The sequence below is a fragment of the Gekko japonicus genome, unplaced genomic scaffold (assembly GCF_001447785.1).
Source record: "Gekko japonicus isolate JY-2015 unplaced genomic scaffold, Gekko_japonicus_V1.1 scaffold441, whole genome shotgun sequence".
Classification (NCBI taxonomy): domain Eukaryota; kingdom Metazoa; phylum Chordata; class Lepidosauria; order Squamata; family Gekkonidae; genus Gekko; species Gekko japonicus.
The window spans coordinates 278,750-301,012 of record NW_015172017.1 but is presented as its reverse complement, the minus strand read 5'-3'; the positions used below and the strand labels follow the sequence as shown (position 1 = coordinate 301,012).

The 22,263-nt window shown below is 51.2% G+C and overlaps 1 protein-coding gene across 1 annotated transcript in view; it reads right to left on the bottom strand.

Annotated features, from left to right (window-relative positions):
• The window catches only part of PLOD3 (procollagen-lysine, 2-oxoglutarate 5-dioxygenase 3), a 33,205-nt gene extending 14,485 nt beyond the window's left edge, over positions 1–18,720 (bottom strand). The window contains exons 1-9 of the mRNA XM_015420426.1: positions 18,663–18,720; positions 17,470–17,561; positions 15,389–15,525; positions 12,582–12,745; positions 8,466–8,578; positions 5,624–5,687; positions 4,017–4,114; positions 3,204–3,305; positions 1,814–1,945 (exon numbers count right to left, since the gene is read on the bottom strand). Of these exons, the coding sequence (XP_015275912.1) occupies positions 1,814–1,945; positions 3,204–3,305; positions 4,017–4,114; positions 5,624–5,687; positions 8,466–8,578; positions 12,582–12,745; positions 15,389–15,525; positions 17,470–17,561; positions 18,663–18,720 (960 nt within the window). The remainder of the gene's footprint in view (positions 1–1,813; positions 1,946–3,203; positions 3,306–4,016; positions 4,115–5,623; positions 5,688–8,465; positions 8,579–12,581; positions 12,746–15,388; positions 15,526–17,469; positions 17,562–18,662) is intronic.
• Positions 18,721–22,263: the final 3,543 nt, after the last annotated feature.

Genomic DNA, 22,263 nt, shown 5'->3' with positions numbered 1-22,263 from the left:
GTCTCGACATTTTCAGTGAGTTATCTACTCAGCCCCTCTCTGAAGAAGTTGTCTTACACGGAATCAGATCATGAGTCCTTATAGTCTACTCAGACTGGCAGTAGCTATCCAGAGATCTCGGGGAGAGTGTTATTCAGTATCAACTCTTTCCAGATCCTTTTTACTTGGCGGGGGATTGAACCTGGGGCCTGTATGCCAAGCAGATGCTCTTCCACTGAGCCACCATCCCTCCCTTGGCAGGGGGAAAAAACACACCCTGGATTGCCAGATTCCACCAATACAGGACAGGGGCAGTGTTCCCTCTAAGCTGAGTTAGTGTGAGCTGGCTCACAGTTTTTTAGCCTCCAGCTCACACACTTTTGCCTTAGCTCAGGAAGGGACGGCTCCAGAGCAATCTAATTTATGCAGCAGCCAAACGGCTCACTCACAACTTTAATGCCAGTAGCTCACAGAGTAGAATTTTTGCTCACAAGACTCCGCAGCTTGGAGGGAACATTGGACAGGGGCACTGTGCCTTTAACGCAGGGTTACATGAACACACGGAGCTGCCGTATACTGAATCAGACCACTGGCCCTGCCCCGACCCGGATGGCCCAGGGAAGCCCGATCTCATCAGATCTCGGAAGCGAAACGGGGGCAGTCTCAGCTAGTCTTCGGAAGGGCAACCTCCAAGGAATACCAGGGTCATGACTCAGGGGCAAGCAATGGCAAACCACCCCTGAAAGGTCTCTTGCCTTAAAAAAAGTCTACCTCGCCACCTAGTGGTGCATAACGCTAAAAGAGCTAGAACGTCTGGCTGCCAGACAATCTGAGGATCTCCCGGCTACACTACACACACACTGCCATAAGACAACAACAACAACAACAACAACAACAACAATAATAATAATAACAATAACAGTAATAACAACAACAACTATTATTATTATTATTATTATTATTATTATTAAACCATTGGTCCATCACAGTCAGTCTTGTCCACTCATACTGGCAGTGGCTCTCCACGGTCTCATGCAGAGGTCTTTCACATCACCTCCTACCCGATCCACTCAACTGGAGATGCCAAGGACTGAATCTGAGAAAGAGCAAATCCCAAGCCGACTGTGTCTGAGTCCTTACTGAGCGTGCTAATTGTCTGTGCGTTGGTGCGTGTCTGGGAGAGATCCCCAAAGGCATCTTGCTTTTACAGAGGGGCATGTCTGGATCAGGGCCACCAACTCCAGCCACTTCAAAGTAGCAAAAACACCACCACCACACAAAAATCTTGATGCCCACCTCTGGTCACAACCAGGGCAAAATTCTGTATTCCCAGAGTTGCAAAAAGGCCGGCGTGTTGTAGTGGTTTAAGAGAGGAAGGAGAGAAGGGAAGGGAAGGGAAGGGAAGGGAAGAAGAGATTGTATTTATACCCCGCCCTTCACTACCCAAAGGTGGCTCAGAGCGGCTCACAAACTCCTTTCCCTTCCCCTCCCCACAACAGACATCCTGTGAGGTGGGTGGGGCTGAGAGAACTCTTGACAGAAACGGCTCTTTTTTTCAAGAACAGCTCTGACAGAGCTACGGCTTGCCCAAGGTCATCCAGCCAGGTGCGAGTGGAGGAGTGGGGAATCAAACCCGGTTCTCCCAGATCAGAGTCCGCACACTTAACCACGACACCAAACTGGCTCCCATGAGGTGAGCGGAAGGGCCAGCGGCAGGGGAGCCAGGGCAGAAGCTGGGAAACCAAATTTGGAGCTACTGCAAAAAACAAACAAACCCCACATTTAAGTTTCAGCAGGAGCATTCCGGGCAGGGGAGGCAGGGCCCCTCACTCACCCGGTTGTGGATGAAGAGGCTGAGGCGAGAGTAAGGGTAATCAAAGGTCAGGAGACGCTGAAGGAACTCAGGCAGGAAGGGAGTCGGCTGCTCGATGAACACGCCAATGAGCACGTGGGGATAGGAGTCGTCCTGCAAAGGAAGAAGAGAGAAGAAGAGATTGGATTTATACCCTGCCCTTCACTACCCAGAGGAGTCTCAGAGTGGCTTACAAACTCCTTTCCCTTCCCCTCCCCACAACAGACACCCTGTGAGGTAGGCGGGGCTGAGAGAGCTCTGGCAGAAACTGCTCTTTTTCAAGGACAGCTCTTGTCAGAACTACGGCTTGCCCAAGGTCATCCAGCCAGGTGCAAGTGGGGGAGTGGGGAATCAAACCCGGTTCTCCCAGATTAGAGTCCGCACACTTAACCACGACACCAGCGAAGGATGAATGACGCACCCCCAACAGCCTCCCTGTGGGGAACCCCAAAGGGCTATCCAGGACGGCACACGCCTCTCCTTTAAATCTCCCCACACCTCCAGCCCTACAACGAAGGCTTGGTCTAAAAGCCCAGCAGGAACTCATTAGCATAATAGGCCACGCCCAACAATATGCTAATTAGTTACTATTGTTAGGCCACGCCCAACAATAGTAACTAATTAGCATAATAGGCCACACCCTGACAGCACAACTTATTGGCATATTAGGCCACACCCCCATGCCTCCCCTTGGCTTGCCTGGGAGCCCGGGCAAGCCGACCCTTGGACAGGCTGGGGAAGGCACGGGGAGGCACCGGGGGGGGGGGGGTCCACTCTCCTGGCCTTCCCCTCTGTAGGCATGCATGCAGAGGTTTTGGCTGTAGTGGGCGTGGTCAACTCTGAAGCCAGCCGGAACTCCGTTCCTGTGCGTTCCTGCCCAAAAATAGCCCTGGGTTTAGTTATTTATTGGCATTTATTGTCCATCTTCCTCACTGGGACACCTGAAGCTGCCTTATACTGAATTGGACCACCCGTCCCTCGAGGTCAGTCTTGTCTACTCAGACTGGCAGCGGCTCTCCGGGGCCGAGGTCTTTCACATCATCTCCTACCTGATGCCTTAACTGGAGGCAGCAGGGATTGAACCTGGGACCTTCTGCATACTGAGCAGATGCTCTGCTACTGAGCCAGGGCCCCACCCCGCTCTCAACCTGGATTGCAAGTATGATAGAACTATCCAGTCAACCAGTCATCCGATTATAAAACATGCTAACGTTTGAATGATAATATTTGGTTCTAAGGGCAAAGATTCCTAGTGAAACGACTAATCCACTCCACTCCACCACCTCGGCGCTCTGCCCCACTGTGTTACCGCCACATTTTGCTGCAAATGCCAACGAGGCCTCTTTAAATTCTTCGTCGCCCACCAACTCACCGCCAAGCTTGACAGGTCCAGGAGTCCTTGGTCACACACTTCACAACCCCCCTCGTATGTCCAGACATTGGGGATGTAATTCCCCAGGTAGTTCAGCTGCAGCTGTAGAGTAGACAGTGGACAGTGGACAGTGGACTAGAAACACATTTCTCAAAAAAACAGAATATTTAACTTGGAACTCAGAATGGAAGGGTTAAATGTTTTGCTACTATGTTACAAGTCCATCAGATGCAGGGGAAAGGAATCTTTATTCCATTAAGTATTTCCCTTTGGCAGCACAGTAGCAGACCGGCTGCACAGTAACAGACCGGCAGCACAGTAAAAGACCGGCAGCAAAGACACCAGGGAGAAAATACAAGTATATATTTCACCAGCGTCGCCCTATTTATTTGCAACATTTATATCCCCTCCTTCTGCCCTCAACAAGGGCCGACAAGGTGGCTAACAAATTTAAAACATACATAATAAAATCACCTACATTTTGTGTATTTCACACTAAACATGCAGTTGGGGCAAAAATGACCCCAGTGCTCTCAGTGTAAACACTGTATTTTACAAGTGGCAAGCAGAACATGGAACACTACAGTGCAATTAACCTCATTAATACTGAGGAATACACATAGCGTGGAATTGTAATAAACTGGGGGGGGGGGAGTTTATCAGCGTTTTCCCCTAGTTTTCAGAGATGATATGAGCCCATTTAGGTAAGTTAAAAACTTAATATATTTCTTCAGCGGAGGACGTGGAAAACTGGGAGGGGAGTGCTTATTCGAACAGAGACTCCCTCTCCTACCACTAAAACAAAGTTGTTACCTTGGTAGGGCCATTGCCATGGATGACAACAGGTAGGGTGTCGTAGGCGACATTTCGGGCACGCACCCGGATCGGTTCGAACTTCAGAACGACTTCCTCTGTGAGGAGAAGAAGAGGATATGGGGTGCAAAGCTGGATCCAATGCATTTGTTCCCTCTGCTCAGGTGGGAAATAGAAACTTTGCTTCCCAGGACGTTCCCGTAAGCCCCTTCCGACTACTGGTGGGTACCAACTTATGGTTTTCCAGGTGGGTACCAACCGTAAGGTTTTCCAGGCAAGACACAAACAGAGGTGGTTTGCCAGTGCCTGGCTCTGCGTAACAACCCTGGACTTCCTCAGTGGTCTCCCATCCCAAGTTCTAACCAGAGCCAACTTTGCTTAGCTTCCACGATCGGATGAAATCGGGTCGCCAACCAGGTCCCTTCTGGATTTGCAATTTTATTCAAGGGGTGTCAGTTAAATAACCTGCAGCACAACTGTGTTTCAATCAGAGTCCGAAAACTGTAAACATGCAAATAGGGGAGGCAGCAAAACAACGATTGGCCGCTGGCTGATGCTGTCACAATGACTCTTGATATGATTAAGAGAGATCCTTTTCCCTTGAAGCTGCTCCTGGGGGGGGGGTGTTGCAATTTGGTGGAGGCCGCATTCCATGTGAAAGCTCCGCCAAGCTATTCTGCTTTCCCCTCCTACTCAGCCCGGCTATGCTGGTGAAGACGTTCAGGAGGAGCAGGTTGGTAGACTAACATGCCTCCTTGCAAAGAGGGTTGGAATCCAAGTCTTATGAGGAAAGGCTGAAAGAGTCGGGGATGTTTAGCCTGGGAAAGGGAAGGCTTAGAGGGGACAGGATTGCAGTCTTCAAGTATTTGAAGGGCTGTCATGTAGAAGATGGAGCAGATCTATTCTCTCTTGCTCCGGATTGCAAGACTAGGTCTAATGGGTGGAAATTATAAGGGAGTCGTTACCAGCTAAATATCAGGAGAAACTCCCTAAATGTCAGAGTGGTTGAGCAATGAACAGTCTGCCTCAGGAGGTGGTGGAGGCTCCGTCGCTGGACGTTTTCAAGTGGAGGCTGGATGACCATCTTTCGGGTATGTTGTAGGTATGTAGGGCTATCTTTTGGCTATGCTCCTGCAGAGTGCAGGGGGTTGGACTAGATGACCTGCAAGGTCCCTTCCAACTGTAACATTCTATGATTCTATGATTCTAAAGGTAAAGGTCTCCCTTCCTCGAAAGCCAGTCGAATCTGACTCTAGGGTTGCGGTGCTCATCTCCGTTTCAAGGCCGAAGATCCAGCGCTGTCCGAAGACATTTCCGTGGTCATGTGGCCGGCATGACTAAACACCAAGGCGCACGGAACGCTGTTACCTTCCCACCGAAGTGGCACCTATTTATCTACTTGCAATTTCTTGCTTTCGAACTGCTAGGTTGGCAGGAGCTGGAACTAGAGACGGGAGCTCACTCCGTCATGCGGCACACTCGGGTCTCGAACTGCTGAACTACCGACCTTCCACAGCCTGCAGTTCAGCGTCTTGACCACTTGAGCCACCGCAGCTCCTTCTATGATTCTATCTAGAACCTTATCATGGGAAGCACTGACCACTCACCAATGGCGCCATTCAGGTTCTGAAAGATTTTTGACTTGTGATCCAGGGTGATCCCATATTTCTCCTACAGAGATAGAGGAGCAAAGAGCAGAGATTAGGAACACGCAGGGCTATTTTGGGGCAGGAACGCACAGGAACGGAGTTCCGGCTGGCTCCCAAGTTGGCCACGCCCAGCAGGAACTCATTAGCATAATAGGCCACACCCAACAGCAGAAACTCTAGGATTGGCTACATTAGGGGGGTGTGGCCTAACATGCAAAGGAGTTCCTGCTACAAAAAAGCCCTGGGTTTGGACAACAAACAAGGTGAACAGAATAACAAGCAAAAGGTGGGTGTGGCTGGATGAGCACACTTCTGGTAACATAGGGATGCGGCCTAACGTGATAATGAGCTGTGCTGTCAGGGGTGTGGCCCAATACGCTAATGAGTTCCTGCTGTTGGGTGTGGCCTATTATGCTAATCAGGGGTCTTGTTGTAGAAAAAGAGCTGCCGGAGCTCATTAGCATAACTCATTAGCATAACTTATTTGCATATGCCACGCCCCCTGACATCACCGGAAGTGACAGAAGGCCACACCCCCTGACATCACCGGAAGTGTGTCAGAAGGCCCGGCTACTTACCCTCCTGCTTCATCCTCATTCCCAAACGGAATGAGGATCGAAGCAGAGGGTGGGGTAAAGAAGGGGGCGGGGCTTCACCACGTGACCGCCCCGCCCCCTAGAGGTTCTCTTCCGGAGCTCCGTACCTGAGAGCTCCCCCCCCGACTAGAGCCCTGATGCTAATGAGTTCCTGCTGGGCTTTTTCTACAAAAAGAGCCCTGGGAACACGTGAAGTGTCCAAGTCAGACCACTGGCCCCTCTCCCTGTAACGTATTGCAGGGACTCAGGCAGAGAAACACCCAAGTCCCCGTAACGGGTATTCATTTACATCCCTCCTCTCTGTATAAGCATATCTGAGGAAAACTACAATCCGAAACAAGAAAACGTCAGGTAAAATTAGAAAATGGATATAATAAAACTATCCAGTTTAAATAGAACAAGGGTAATCTTTAAAAAGCCTCTAAAACTCAGTCACTACGAGGGCTGGATCTGACACGAATGTCACTTTGTCGGGCCGGGCCATGTGTGCCATACAATGTAATGCCAGGTACTGGAGATAGAAACTTTATCAAGGACACAGGCAAACCCAATTAACAATTTTTTTAAAAAACTCAAAATCAGGGCTATTTTTGGGCAGGAACGCACAGGAACGGAGTTCCGGCTGGCTCCTGAGTTGGCCAGGCCCAGCAGGAACTCATTAGCATAATAGGCCACACCCAACAGCAGGAACTCACTAGGACTGGCTACGTTAGGGGTGTGTGGCCTAACATGCAAAGGAGTTCCTGCAACAAAATAGCCCTGGGTTTTGACAACAAACAAGGTCAACAGAATAAGAAGCAAAAGGTGGGTGTGGCTGGATAACCACACTCCTGGTAACATAGGGGTGCGGCCTAATGTGCCAATGAGCTATGCTGTCAGGGGTGTGGCCTAATATGCTAATGCGTTTCTGCTATTGGGTGTGGCCTATTATGCTAATGAGTTCCTTCTGGGCTTTTTCTACAAAAAGAGCCCTGCAAAATACAAACAAAAGCAATTGATTCCTGGCAGTGAAAGCAACTGATTTCCTGGGGAGCTCACAAAAGCACCAATATATGTATTTAATCATATGCAAGACCAGGTTTCTTCCAATGGATACCATAAAAGGGGAAGTATATTATATTTCCATACACACCAGTTGCTTGCGGGCTGGGTAAGAGCCCTGGACGGGCCGGTTCTGGCCCCCGGGCCTTATGTTTGACACCCCTGCTCTAAAACTACAGCCTAAAAGTGATGATGATAATAATGGGATGGGGTAGCCAAAACCAACTGCAGGGAGTCTAAAAGGCTTGAAACGATTTTTTTTTAAAGGCCCGGCACTTGAAAGCATACAGATTTGCCACTAGGCAAGTTTTCTGGGGAGGGAGCTCCAAAGCAATAGTGCCACCACTGAGAAGGCCCCGTCTCCGGGGGCTCACCCACCTTGCTTCAGAATATACAGATAGATAGAAGCAGGACCAATGTTCCCTCTAAGCTATGGAGTCTTGTGAGCAAAAATTCTACTTTGTGAGCTACTGGCATTAAAGTGGTGAGCAGGTGATTTGGCTGCTGCATAAATTGGTTTGCTCTGGAGCCCCATCCTGCCTGAGCGAAGCCAAAAATGTGTGAGCCAGAGGCTCAAAAACCGTGAACTAGCTCACAGTAACTCAGCTTAGAGGGAACATTGATTGCAGGACCTCTGGTGATGAGCTCCATTGGTGAGCAGGTTCACCTTCAGGCACCGGAGGTTTCAATGAGGCATCATGGCCCAGAGGTATCGATGGACCTTCCTTTGAGGAATTTGTGCAATCCCTTATCAAAAACTATCCCCCACCACCACCACCAAGGCTCTCTCTAAGCTGTGGAGTCCTGTGAGCAAAAATTCTACTTGGTGAGCTCCTGGCATTAAAGTTGTGAGCGAGCGATTTGGCTGCTGCATGAATTCGTTTGCTCTGGAGCCCTCCTTCCTGAGCGAAGACACAAATGTGTGAGCTGGAGGCTAAAAAGAATGTGAGCTAGCTCACACTAACCCAGCTTAGAGGGAACACTGCCCCCCCCCACCATTATGTCTGGTTTCCTTTCAAAGTCACTTTTTGCCCCCAGTACATCCTGTGGCAGTGAGTTCCACAGATCAATTGTGCTAAGACGTGCATCAGCCAGGTGTGTGAACTGGAGCATAGGCTGAGCAAGAGTCAGCAGCAACTCCCCGCCCCACCCCCCACTCTTACCCGCAAGGCAGGATCCAAGTAAATACGCGTGTAGAAGAGCTGGTCGTCGTCGTCATCCTTGTACTTCCATAGCTGGACAACGCGATTGATGACGGAAGCATAGCCAATGAATCCTGCCACGACAGAGGAGCAAGGGGTTGGTTTTCTATTTGGTCTTCATGCCCATTACCATTTTAATCAGGTAGCCAGTTTGGTGCAGTGGTTAAGAGTGGTGGACTCTAATCAGGAAACCTGGACTCAATTCCCCACTCCTCCACATGAAGCCTGCTGGGGTAGCCTTGGGCCAGTCACAGCTCCTTCAGAGCTCTCTCAGCCCCTAAAACCAAGCCTAGCTCACCACCTAAGAGCAAGGACTTGTGGCTGCCAGACAATCCCAGGATCACCTGGCTATTCTACACACAATGCCATAGGATAATAGTAATTATCAGGGGTCATTTCCTGCAGGAGCGCACAGGAGCGGAGCTCCGGCAGTAAAGAGCCCAGGGGGCGGGCACATGCAACAAGCCCCACCCCCTGCTCCCAGCAGCCCTCAGTCAGAGCAAGAAGCAGCCAGGTAAGTTGCAGAGCCCCCCCCAGCCCCCCGGATCCAAAACAGTCCAGTGGCACCTTTAAGACCAAGTTTTATTCAGGTACAAGCTCTCCCTCCTCTGTGAGGACAGATCTGCATGTCCTCCCCCCATAGCTAGCAATCCAAAACAGTCCAGTGGAGCCTGAGCGGTGGGTGTTGCCTTCTGACACACTTCCGGTGATGTCAGGGGGTGTTGCATATGCAAATGAGTTATGCTAAGGAGTTATGCTAATGAGCTCCTTCACCTCTTTTTCTACAAAATGACCCCTGGTAATTATTATTATAATTTTAATCTTAAAATCTAGAAACTTATTCTTGTCCTAAGGTAAGCAGAAATTCTCAGGACTCAAAACCCTACAGTAGCTTAGGACTCTCGAAAGCGTGTGCCCTGGAAATCATGCTGGTCTTTAAGGTGATACTGGACTTGAATCTCGCTTTTCTGCTGCAGCCCCACACCGTTACTAAGGTTGCCAACCTCCAGGTGGTAGCTGGAGATCTCCCGGGATTACAACTCCTCTCCAGACAACAGAGACAAGTTCCCCTGGAGAAGGTGGCCACTTTGGAAGGCTAACTCTATGGCACTGTACCCCATTGAAGAAGAAGAGGAGATTGGATTTATACCCCGCCCTTCACTACCCAAAGGAGTCTCAGAGCGGCTGACAAACTCCTTTCCCTTCCCCTCCCCACAACAGACACCCTGTGAGGTAGGTGGGGCTGAGAGAGCTCTCGACAGAAACTGCTCTTTTTCTAGAACAGCTGTTATCAGAACTACGGCTTGCCCAAGGTCATCCAGCCAGGTGCAAGTGGAGGAGTGGGGAACCAAACCCGGTTCTCCCAGATTAGCGTCCGCGCACTCAACCACTACACCAAACTGGCTCTCTTCCCTCCCCAAACCCCGCCCTCCTCAGGTTCCACCCCCAAATCTCCAGGTATTTCCCAACCCTAACGGCTACCCAGTTGAAATAGATCCTACAGCAGGCATCACCAAACGAAGGGAACAGCCGCCCCGCTTAAAAGTCACTGCCACAGGAAGTGGTGGCGGCTACAAGCATGGACGGCTTCAAAAGGGAATTAGATAAGCATATGGAGCAGGGATCCATCAGTGGCTATTAGCCACAAGGTATAGATAGGGACTCTGGGGCAAGTGATGCTCTGTCATCTTGGTGCTTGGGGAGGGGTCAACAGTGGGAGGGCTTCTAATGTCCTGGCCCCACTGGTGGACCTCCTGATGGCACCTGGTATTTATGGCCACTGTGAGACACAGAGTGTTGGACTGGATGGGCCTTTGGCCTGATCCAACATTGGCGTCTCTTATGTTCTTATGTTCACAGTGAACACACATACGATCCATGTACAATATAAACTTGATTTTTCTTTATGTGCGCATCAAGTAATTCTCATGTTACATTCAACGCTTGCACAGCTGAATGTGTGACTGAAACGACACATTTATCCCGGTGCTGGTCCCTGATTTCATTTTAAAGTGAATGCACATTGGCTATTTCGTACAAAAAGATGTACGCACATACAGGGAGGACATCGGTGTGTGCACAGTAACATGTCAACAGGGCTATTCCTGACATGGATTCGTTCATACCCTGTTAAGGATACAGTTACACTCATGGCCCACTGGAACTTGAAAGCTCACCCCCTCCATAATTCAGCCCTAGGAAGACATTGACTGATGTACCTAGTTTTTTCCCCCCCACAACGGGAACCCAAAGAGGTTAAAACATCATTTCCCTTCATCTCCTTTTATCTTCACAACAACAGCCCTATTAGGTAGGTTAGGCAGAGAGAGATTGACTAGGCCAAGGTTACCCAACCAGCTGCCATGGCAAAGTGGGAATTCGAACCTGGGGCTTCCAGATCTGAATCTGGCATTCTAACCACAACACCACGCCAGTTCTCACATACATCTTTATTTGGACTGCACTCTTAGTTCGCAGGTTTATTCTTGGCACAACTGACAGATACCCCGTAACAATTCCTTGTTTTAAGAGTGTGTGTGTCTCTTTAAATGTTGGGTTGCAGGGCAGTGAATGCAGAGTAGATTAATTGAGAGAGAGAAGTGTGCTGTGATTGGAGGATGAGAGAGTGTGGGAGGAGTTTTTGAAGTGGATCTGTGTGAGTGTCAGTCAAGTTATGAAAGTATGAAAGTCAGAGTTAGAGGAGACGGGAAAAAAACCAGTTGATGTTGTTCAGTGGAAATTCAGTCAGTGAGAGAGCTGAAAGAATCTGTGTGGGATCCGAGAAGGATCAGTATATGCGTATTAAAGTGATACAGTTGACAAGCTCATTTACAGGAACAGGGCTATTTTTGGGCAGGAACGCACAGGAACGGAGTTCCGGCTGGCTCCCGAGTTGGCCACGCCCAGCAGGAACTCATTCGCATAATAGGCCACACCCAACAGCAGAAACGCATTAGAATTGACTACATTAGGGGTGTGTGGCCTAACATGCAAAGGAGTTCCTGCCACAAAAAAAGCCCTGGGTTTTGACCACAAACAAGGTCAACGGAATAATAATACCTTCCGATTTATTGATCGCTCATCCTGCAGAGCTGCTGGCTCTGAGCGATTTACAGTTACTCAAGTTTTCACACGGGACTAACAATGATTCATAGGGGTAAGGGAGGACAACATATAATTCTTTAAATCGCACACATTTGCAGCCGACGGGGATTTTGTTCAGCTGTAAGCTTCAACCGTGTTCCAGACGGCATTCACTTTCGGCTTTGTCGGTAGGATGCATTTCCAGGACTGCTTTGAGTCTTAGTGCCGCACTGCCATCGCCTGGCTGGATTGGCCCATCACAGGCTTCTTAATGCCGAAGAGGTCTTTTTTCCAGGCTTCCGAGCTTACGAGCTGGACCTTCCATTCGCCGGCTAACACCTCCCCCATGGGGATTTTTGGTATGCCCACGCTCTCTAAGGAGTGGTACCCATTTTATCTACTCGCCGAAGCTTTCGAACCGCTGGGTGGACAGCGAGCTGGAGACAAGGCTGGTAGCTCACACCAGTGCGGGGCTCGAACTGACAGCAGTCCTGATCAGTTCAGATGTTAACCAGAGGAATAAACCCTCTGTGCCAACGCAAAAGGTGGGCGTGGCTGGATTACCACACTTCTGGTAACATGGGTGTGTGGCCTATTATGCTAATGAGCTGTGCTGTCAGGGCTGTGGCCTATTATGCTAATGAGTTTCTGCTGTTGGGTGTGGCCTATTATGCTAATGAGTTCCTGCTGGGCTTTTTCTACAACCGGTTACATAACCAACCTCTTGTTTTGTTCCCCTTTCAATAAATCCTCTCTTATTTAAGTTAATCCCAGAAGTCATATCAATCATTCCTCAGGAGCACAGAGACCCTTGAAAGCCTAAGCCCTAGGTCACAATACCAACATAAGAAGCTGAGAGTGGATTTGGAATTTAGAAAATTCCTGGGGGCAGCCGGAACTACCTATTTTATAAACACCCAGTATAACTTAAAGAGAAACCTAGTCTTCCCCAATAGGAGCTCATCACCCCCCACACACACACACACACTTTACCTCCGGAGTTGAGAAACCGGTTTCCCACAGCCACTGGGGGGTACTTTTCCGCCAGCGACCACTCCGGCCAGCAGAAGCTTTCCGCCGAGAAGACCAAGTTGCTGTCGAACTGCTGGAACTTCTGCAGAAGTTCGACGGGGCCGCCGGCCAGGATCACGTCATAGCTGGGGGGAGGGCACATCAAGAACCCGGCTTAGTGTGCTGAAACCAACATTTCATCTCTTTGGGGGTGGGGAGAGCAAGCAAAAAGACAACAACAAAACCCCGGCTTTACTGGGGAGGAGATTTCCCCAGGTTCAAACCGTACATACGACTGGTGTGGGGGGGAAATCCCTTCTGCAAAGACCCATCAATGTGGAGGGCACCAGGCAGAGGAGTTAGAAAGGTACATTCCTGCCTGGGGGGCTTTTGTCGCGCCCCTGGGACCCCTAAGCCTGGGGGGAAGGAGCAGAGCACCTCTCTGGACACTAGACTCCTGTGGCAGGAAGGGGGTGGGGCTGAGGCACAGCCAAAGGAAAACAAAGCTATGGGGGTCCGCAGGGGCAAGGGAGAAGCAGACACATTTATTTATTTACCAATGCCCCCCTTTCCCCCACAGCTGGGATGCAAAGTGATTTAGAATCTTGTCCCCCCCTCCTAGGCTTGCCAAGCCCCTGCTGGGAGCGGGTAAATTCCCGCCTGGGAGGCCCTTTACCTGCCGGCAGTAGATCAGGCCCCGGGGGGAACGCCACCCCCTGCCAGAGTGCGTCCCCAGCGTGATGATGTAACCCGGAGGTGACATCATCACACTGGCCACGTTGTGGGGGGGGACACTCTGTGAACCGAGGGAAAACTCTATGGTTTTCCCTCGAGTCACGGTGCCCCGCCTCCAACGTGGGCGACGCGATGACGTCACTTCCGGTGACGTCATCGTGGCACACGCACGTAAAGCGCACGCCCAGGGAGACACCCGACGGAGCCAGGAATCCCCCCGCTTTGAAGGTAAGGCGACTTGGCAACCCTACCCCCTCTTCCAATTTCTCACCACAACAACTCTGCGAGGTAGGCCGGGCTGAGCGTGTGTGACAGGCCCAAGGCTGCGTAGCAAGCTTCCGTGGTAGAAGCTGAGGATCTGAACCCAGGTCTCCCAGTCCGACACTCTCTCCAGGACAGCCAGTAATAGCTCCCCATGGAGGAGAAGGCTCCTTCTTGGGAGAAAGGGCCTATTCAAGAGTAAGCCTGGGGTGGGCAGGGACTGGGAGTAGCCAGGAAAAGGATAAAGAACCCAGCTGGGGAGCATTCAGGAAGGAAGCGGGGCCGTGGCTCAGCAGAAGAGCCTCTGCTCGGCATGCGGAAGGTCCCAGGTTCAATCTCCAGTTCGAAGGACCAGGAAGGAGGTGACGGGAAGGACCTCCACCTGGAGAGCGGCTGCCAGCCTGTGTAGACAAGACCGACCTTGATGGATCCAGGTTCTGATTCCGTCTCGGGCAGCTTCCTGTGTTCAAAGGGGCTGGCTGATGCTAGCAGGAAGCCGTGACAGAGAGCAGCCAGAGAAGCCAGGGGGCTCCACAGTCTGGAGAGAGCCAAGCCACCGTGGGGACTAGGAAGCTGGCAGACCTGCCGAGCAGCACTTCTCCTGGACCAGGGCCGTCGAGCCACCTGATGGCAACGATGCTGGGGGAAGGGTGCAGTGGCCAAGGGCAGGACCCTAAGAGGACCTGCGGAGGCTCCAAGCTGAGGTTTTTATATACCGCTGATGCCACTATATGACTATTAAGAACCACTGGCACTTTATTATAATGACAACGATGTTTTAATGTAATGACCTGTTTTTATGCGGGCAGGGCAAAAATCTGAAAAATAAATAAATAAACTACTAGGAGCTGCGGTGGCTCAAGTGGTTAAGACGCTGAACTGCAGGCTGTGGAAGGTCGGTAGTTCAGCAGTTCGAGACCCAGGGGTGCCGTATGACGGAGTGAGCTCCCGTCTCTAGTTCCAGCTCCTGCCAACCTAGCAGTTCGAAAGCAAGAAATGGCAAGTAGATCAATAGGTACCACTCCGGTGGGAAGGTAACAGCGTTCCGTGCGCCTTGGTGTTTAGTCATGCCGGCCACATGACCACGGAAACATCTTCGGACAGCGAAGGCTCTTCGGCTTGGAAACGGAGATGAGCAACCTCCGCAACCCTCCGCAACCCTCAAGTCGGATTCGACTAGCTTTCGAGCAAGGGAACCTTTACCTTTTTAAACTACACACTCACACACACCTCATCTCATCTGTCCCTAAAAGGTAAAGGTTTCCCTTGCTTGAAGGCTAGTCAAACCCAACTGTAGGGGGCGGTGCTCATCTCCGTTTCCCAGCGCTGTCCAAAGACATCTCCGTGGTCACGTGGCCGGCATGACGCCGAGGCGCACGGAACGCTGTTACCTTCACACCGAAGCGGTACCTATTTATCTACTTGCAATTCCTTGCTTCTGAACGGCTAGGTTGGCAGGAGCCGGGGCCGGAGACGGGAGCTCACTCCGTCATGCGGCACACTCGGGTCTCGAACTGCCGAACTACAGCCCTTCCGGTCTGCAGCTCAGCATCTTAACGGGGTTGAATAAGGGACAGACAAAAGACCAGAGTAATCCTCAACAGCCCGCTGTGGTGTCTATCTACCACTGCCATTCTGCAGTCCCAGTCCTGAGACAGGTGTTTATAGACTTGGACAAAACAATCCCGATCACAAGGGCAAGATTACAGAACCGCCCCCGAGAGAGCCAAAACTCTCCGTCTTGGAGCCTTGCATTTCCCAAGATGGATCCAGAGCACTATTGCTGAACTCACCTGTCCACAAACATGACTATCAGGTCTTCCTCATTGACATACTTCTTCATTTCTGCCTTCAGCCAGCGGACTTTCTGCCCTCCGCCAACCGTCCGGGCAACATCCCCTCCCTTCCAGTCCTCCCCTAGGCCAAGAGTCTGAAAGGGGAGAGGAACAAGTCAAGGGGGGGGCCTTCAGAAAGAAAAATGCTCACCCTAATTCAGATACTCCCATACCTAGGAGAAAACTCTTTAGGAAAGGTGGTAGAGTCCTGAGTGGACAAGGTGGTAGAGGCAAAGAAAGACCTTGATTCAGATACGCCGATACCTAGCAGCAAGCTCTTCAGGCGAGGTGGTAGGGTCCTGAGCAGACAATACCACTTCAGACTGTAAAGTGGGGGAAGCCGTTGAGTGCCAACCAGTGTTCCCTCTAAGCTGAGTTCGTGTGAGCTAGCTCACAGTTTTTTAGCCTCCGTCTCACCCCTTTTTGTCTTCGCTCAGGAAGGAGGGCTCCAGAGCAAACTAGTTTATGGAGGAGCCAAACCGCTCGCTCACAACTTTAATGCCGGTAGCTCACGAAGAACTGTTTGCTCACAAGACTCCAAAGCTTCGAGGGAGCGTTGGTGCCAACATTAAAAGCTCCTTGCAAATTAAAAAAAAATCAAGAGGAACGGCTCTAACTGAAGACGAGGAGGACAAAGCAACCTTTCTGGCTTGAGTGTCCACCCCAAGGGGGGAGGGGGAGAGGCAAGGTCTTTCGCCAGAGAGGTCTTTATACTAGGTACGTTTGTTGTTGTTCAGTCGCACAGCCGAGTTTGACTCTTCGCAACCCCATGGACCACATCACTCCAGGCCCCCCCGTCTTCCGTCGTGCCCCGGAGTTAGCTCAATTTCATGTTTGTTGCCTCAACAACACTGTCCAGCCATCTCATCCTTTGCCGTCCCCATCTTCTTTGACCTTCAATCCTTCCCAGCATCAGGGTCTTCTCCAGTGAGTGCTCCCTTCTCATTGGGTGGCCAAAGGGAGGTATGCGGTGTATGGTTTTTGCAGGGGAACAAAGGGTTAAAGCCCTAACCTGGGTGGCCCAGGCTAGCCCATTCTTGCCAGAGCTCTTAAGCTAAGCGGCATTGACCCTGGTTAGTATTTGGATGGGAGACCACTAGGAAAGCCCAGCTGCTATGTCAATCCAGACAGTGGCCAACCACCTCTGTTTGTCTTTTGCCCTGGAAACCAATGGGATTTCCAGAAGTCAGTGGTGACTTGACAGTGACATGATTGCAGTCTTCAAGTATTTGAAGGGCTGTCATGTAGAAGATGGAGCAGATCTATTCTCTCTGGCTCCGGATTGCAAGACTAGATCTAATGGGTGGAAATGACAAGGGAGTCGTTACCGGCTAAATATCAGGAGAAACTTCCTAACTGTAAGAGGGGTTGAGCAGTGGTGCTCCTTCGCTGGACGTTTTCAAGTGGAGGCTGGACGACCATCTTTCGGGTATGTTGTAGGGCTATCTTTCGGCTCTGCTCCTGCAGAGTACAGGGGGTTGGACTAGATGACCTGCAAGGTCCCTTCCAACTCTAACTTTCTATGATTCTATGACAGGACTTTCCACCAGCAAAGGTCTCAAATGAGGCTGCATTAGACAGGTCAGGCTGAAAGTGGTTTTGGTTTCAGTGCACACAGTGATATGACTGTGGTTGAAGGGAAAAAAACACACACCATCTTTTGTAGTATAGGGTTGCCAACCCCCAGGTGGTGGCTGGAGAGCTCCTGTTAGTACAACTGATCTCCAGGGGCCACACAGATCAATTCCCCTGGAGAAAATGGCCGTTTTGGAAGCTGGACTCTATGGCATTATACTCCATTGAAGTCCCTCCCCTCCCCAAACCCTGCCCTCCTCAGGCTCCACCCCCAAAATCTCCAGGTATTTCCCAACCCGGAGTTGGCAACCCTATTACAGCCTCTCTTGCTCGCCTTTAAATGCAAAATCTCACCAGAGGCTCAGCTTTAGGAATGTCAGTCCAATTGTTTTAAACAAAAGGAAATCGTAGATTTGCATTTACTAGTTTCGTGGGTAAACACGAGGAGAGGAGGCTTATTGTACCTTGACCGTGTAGTTGAAGTATTTGGTTGTTCGTAGGAAGCGCTGGTACCCTTCCGTCTCCTCCGTGGCTGCCGTCAGTACCAGCAGCTTCCCTAGAGAAAGGGAGAGAAAACAAACAAACAAACAAAAAACCCCATGACATTGAGAATAAATGCAGCCTTAACATTCTCAAAGAGACATGACGGACATCTTCCCATCTGTATCAGAGCTAGGAAAGCAGCACTACAGAATTCCCAGGCTCCAGGTCACCCAGGTTTCTAAAAACTTTTAATTGGCGCCAAGCGATTTCGAAACTTTTCTCCCCCAGACCAACAGTTCTGTGCTGAAGTCTTAGATTCGGACTGTGAACTATCCAGGTTTTATTTATTTATTTATTCAATTTGTACCCCGCCCTCCCCGCGAGCAGGCTCAGGGCGGCTCACACAGATGGTACAAAAATACCAACAAATCCACATAAAATCACTGAAAAACAATTCAATTAAAATACAAGTAAAATCTAGGGCTGCCAAGTCCCCCCGGGGGGCGGAAAAAACCCCGCCCCAGAGGCCCGTTCCCCGATGCCGGGGAATCGGGCCCCGGGGGGAACCCCGCCCCAGCGTGCACGTCACAGGGAAGTGACGTTATGACGCCAGGCACGCTGTGGGCGGGGCCACGGCCATACAAGGGAAAACTCTATGGTTTTCCCTTGTATGGTCGTGGCCCCGCCCCCAGCGTGCCCAGCGTCATGACGTCACTTCCCTGTGACGTGCATGTGGCGCGCGCACGCGCCAGGAACCAAACGGGAGTCCCCCGCCGGCAAGGTAAGTGCCACTTGGCAACCCTAGTAAAATCATAAGATCATAAGGTGCTAGTGTTCCTCCATTCGCTGCTTGAGGTGGTGTACGAAGAATGTTTGCAAGCAGACAGTCCAGCTCAGTGGTCTTCTTGAGTCACGCGGTGGTATAGGCCAGATGTTAAGGCTGAGGGCCGGGCTTGTCGATGGTAGCGGTCAAGACGGCTCCTTAGTTGAAAGCCTGGTGGAAGAGCTCCGTCTTGCAGGCCCTGCGGAACTGTAGAAGATCCTGCAGGGCCCTGATCTCTTCCAGGAGCTCGTTCCACCAGTAAGGGGCCGCCACTGAGAAGGCCCCAACCCTGGCCCTGGTTCAAATCCCCATGAAGCTCATTTGGTGACCTTGATCCAATCGCTGGCTAACCTTTGCTAGCCCACATCACCGGGCTGTTGCTTTCAGGTCTGAACTTCCACTCTGCCATGGAAGCTTGCTGGGCGACCTTAGATCAGTCACACCCTCTTCGCCTAACCTACCCCACAGGCTTGTTGTGAGGAAAGAACAATATAAGCTGCTTTGGGTCTCTAGTGGGGAGAAAGGCAAGGATATAAACAAAAGCAAATACATTAAAAAATATACATTGTGGAGATAAAATGGGGGCGGGGCAGAATAGCCCACACCACCTTGAGCTCTCGGGAGAACAGGTTGGATAAACACAGGAAACAGATGACACTAAGTCAACTGCCAGCTGTCCACAGCCCTTGGATTAAAGACCTTGGATCTATTCCTCCCCGTTCAAACTTGGGTTCCAGGTCCAAACCTCTGTTGTCCAGACACAAATGTGTCAACCAGAGCTTGGCCTTTTTAAGGAAGCAAACTGAAGGTGGCAGCCGGGTGAGAGTTCACCTCAGTCCAAAAACAGAAGAGTTTAAATTCTGTAATCTCTATGAGCTAATGGGGTTGCCAATCTCCAGGTGGGGCCTGGAGATCTCCCCCAGAATAACAACCAGTCCCAGGCAATGTTCCCTCTAACCTGTGGAGTCCCGTGAACAAAAATTCTACTTTGTGAGCTACTGGCATTAAAGTGGTGAGTGAACGCTTTGGCCACTGGATAAATTAGTTTGATCTGGAGCCCCATCCTTCCTGAGCTGAGACAAAGATGTGTGAGCCAGAGGCTAAAAAATGGTGAGCTGGCTCACACTAACTCAGCTTAGAGGGACCACTGGTCCCCAGGCTACAGAGATCAGTTCCCCTGGAGGAAACGGCAGGTCCGGAGGCCAGACTAGGTCATCATATCCCCACAGAGTTTTCTCCACTCCCCAGACTCTGCACCACCAGGTACCACCACCACCCAACTCCCCAGGAATTTCCCAGTTGGTGTCGTGGTTAAGTGCGCAGACTCTAAACTGGGAGAACCGGGTTTGATTCCCCATTCCTCCACTTGCACCTGCTGGATGACCTTGGGCAAGCCATAGTTCTGTCAGAGCTGTTCTCTCAAGACCAGCCCCGCCTTCCTCACAAGGTGTCTGTTGTGGGGAGGGGGAGGGAAAGGAGACTGTAAGCCGCTCGGAGACTCTGAATGAAGGGCAGGGTATGAATCCTCCTCTTCTTCCTCTTCTTCCAGTATAGCTTCCAGGCCCCTTCTATTCCAGGCCCAGATTCTGTTCTCCTTCTGGGGGAGGGGGGGAATGCACTGAACCCTAAAGCCCCCTCCATACAACATCCCGTCCCCGCCACTCCCCACCACGCCAAACTATCGCATTCCTGGCCAGAAGGTGCTTGAAGGGTGCTCCTCTGTCCTCAGGGCATCCAGCTGCTGCAAGAATCCAAAAAGGCAGCAGGGGGGGACTCTACTCTACACGGGCGGGGGCGGGGGGGCCTCTCCGGGGGATTGAGGGGAGGAACACAGGACCCCTGTTAAAAAAGAGGAACGAAAATGCCTTGCGCTCAATTAGCCCGAGAATGTTTGTTTTGGGCCTGGATTCAGGCCGCACCTGAGCAGGGAACGGGGCACGGCTTTCAGGTGCCGGTTACGTGTTCAATGCGAGCAGAGGAAGAGGGAACTCTCCACCCCTTCCCCGGACTCCACATCCTTAATAGCAAACATGATGTGCTCTGTCTCATGCGCTCATGTTCCCTTCCAACTGTCAGCATGATTGATGAGCATGGTGGGTTGAAAGGGGGGGAGGGAATCAAGACACTGGATCCCCCACAACCCTGCCTCTCAGGCCGTGTGACAATGCAGATGCCCACAGACTTGGGGAGGACAAGGGGGTGGGTGGTCTGTGCGCACACACCATCCCGTAGTTAGAAGAACCCACACAGCTGCAGCGCTGGCTGGCAGGGAAGTCATTCGGCAAGGAGGACGTGTCCGTTCTCGCTTGTCTCCAGGGCTCTCTCTCTGTCCAAACGAAGCCAGCTGTTGGGAAGGCCTTGGTCCAGGATTTCTTTCCTAAGTTTCAAGGGTCCAAGAGCTGGTCACTGCAGATACAAGACGGAATCCTTTCCTTCTGCATTAATCAACTGAAAATCACTGCCCCTTCCTCTCCTTCGGTATTCAGTAGCGTTGTTGGGGACTTACAGTTCCAGACCCACCTAGATACAGAAGAAGTAGAGATTGGATCTATATCCCTGCCCTTCACTACCCGAAGGAGTCTCAGAGTGGCTCACAAACTCCTTTCCCTTTACCCTCCCCCACAACAGACACCCTGTGAGGCGGGTGGGGCTGAGAGAGCTCTCTCGAGAACTGCCCTTGAGAGAACAGCTCTGAGAGAATTTGTGACTGACCCAAAGTCACACCAGCATCTGCATGTGGAGGAGTGGGGAATCAAACCCGGTTCTCCCAGATTAGAGTCCCCACTCCTAACCACTACGCCAAACTGGTAGCACCTTAGAAACAAACAAGATTCTTGGTGAATGCGCTTTCGAGAGTCAGAGCTCCCTTTGTCAGATAAAGGTAAAGGTTCCCTTGCTCGAAAGCCAGTCGAGTCCGACTCTAGGGTTGCGGTGCTCATCTCCGTTTCCAAGCCTAAGAGCCAGCGCTGTCCGAAGATGTTTCCGTGGTCATGTGGCCGGCATGACTAACCACCAAGGCGCACGGAACGCTGTTACCTCCCCACCGAAGCTGTCCCTGTTTATCCACTTGCAATTTCTTGCTTTCGAACCCCATTCCAATTGTTTGACTGCAGACCAGTGTGGCTACCCTCTGAAACCTGAAGCAGCTCCCACCGGTCTCCTCTCCTCCGTTTTAATCCTCCCAACAATAATCCTGTGAGATAGGTTAGGCTGAGAAGCAGGCTTCAGTGACCGAAAGGGGATTCAAACCTGGGCCTCCCAGATCCGACTCCGACACTCTAAGCACTACACCACACTGGATCTCACGATGCCTCCCATTCACAATGAAATTTGCACAGGAGGAGAGCCACTGAGTGAACCTCGATCATGCGCAAGAGTGCAAATGGAGGCTCACACAGACAGGTAGGGTTGCCAGGTCTGGGTTGGAAAATACCTGGAGACTTTGGGGGTGAATCCAGGAGAGGGTGCGGTTTGGGGAGGGGAAGGGCCTCAGCATGGTACAATTCCATAGAGTCCACCCTTCAAAGTGCCATTTTCTCCAGGGGAGCTGATCTCTGTCGGCTGGAGATCAGTTGTAAAAGCGGGAGATCTCCGGGCCCCACCTGGAGGCTGGCAACCCTACAGACAGGGCGCTTCACAGCTGAGGGAATCAGACCTTTTTGTGCCTATTCCAGAAGCAGAGGAAAGAGCTTCCTGTGTAAAGCACATAACACTAGACAGGCTTTGCCTCTCCCCCACACCACCCCGCCACCTTGGCAAAGCGATTGACAGGGAAACTTCGTGCTACTCTGAGTCTCTCGAGATCCTTGATGCTCAAATTATACCTCCTAGACTCCGTACAGCTAAGTACAGACAGCCAGTTTGGTGTAGTGCTTAGGAGCGCGGACTCTATAATCTGGGAGAACCGGGTTTGATCCTCCGCTCCTCCACTTGCAGCTGCTGGTGCGACCCT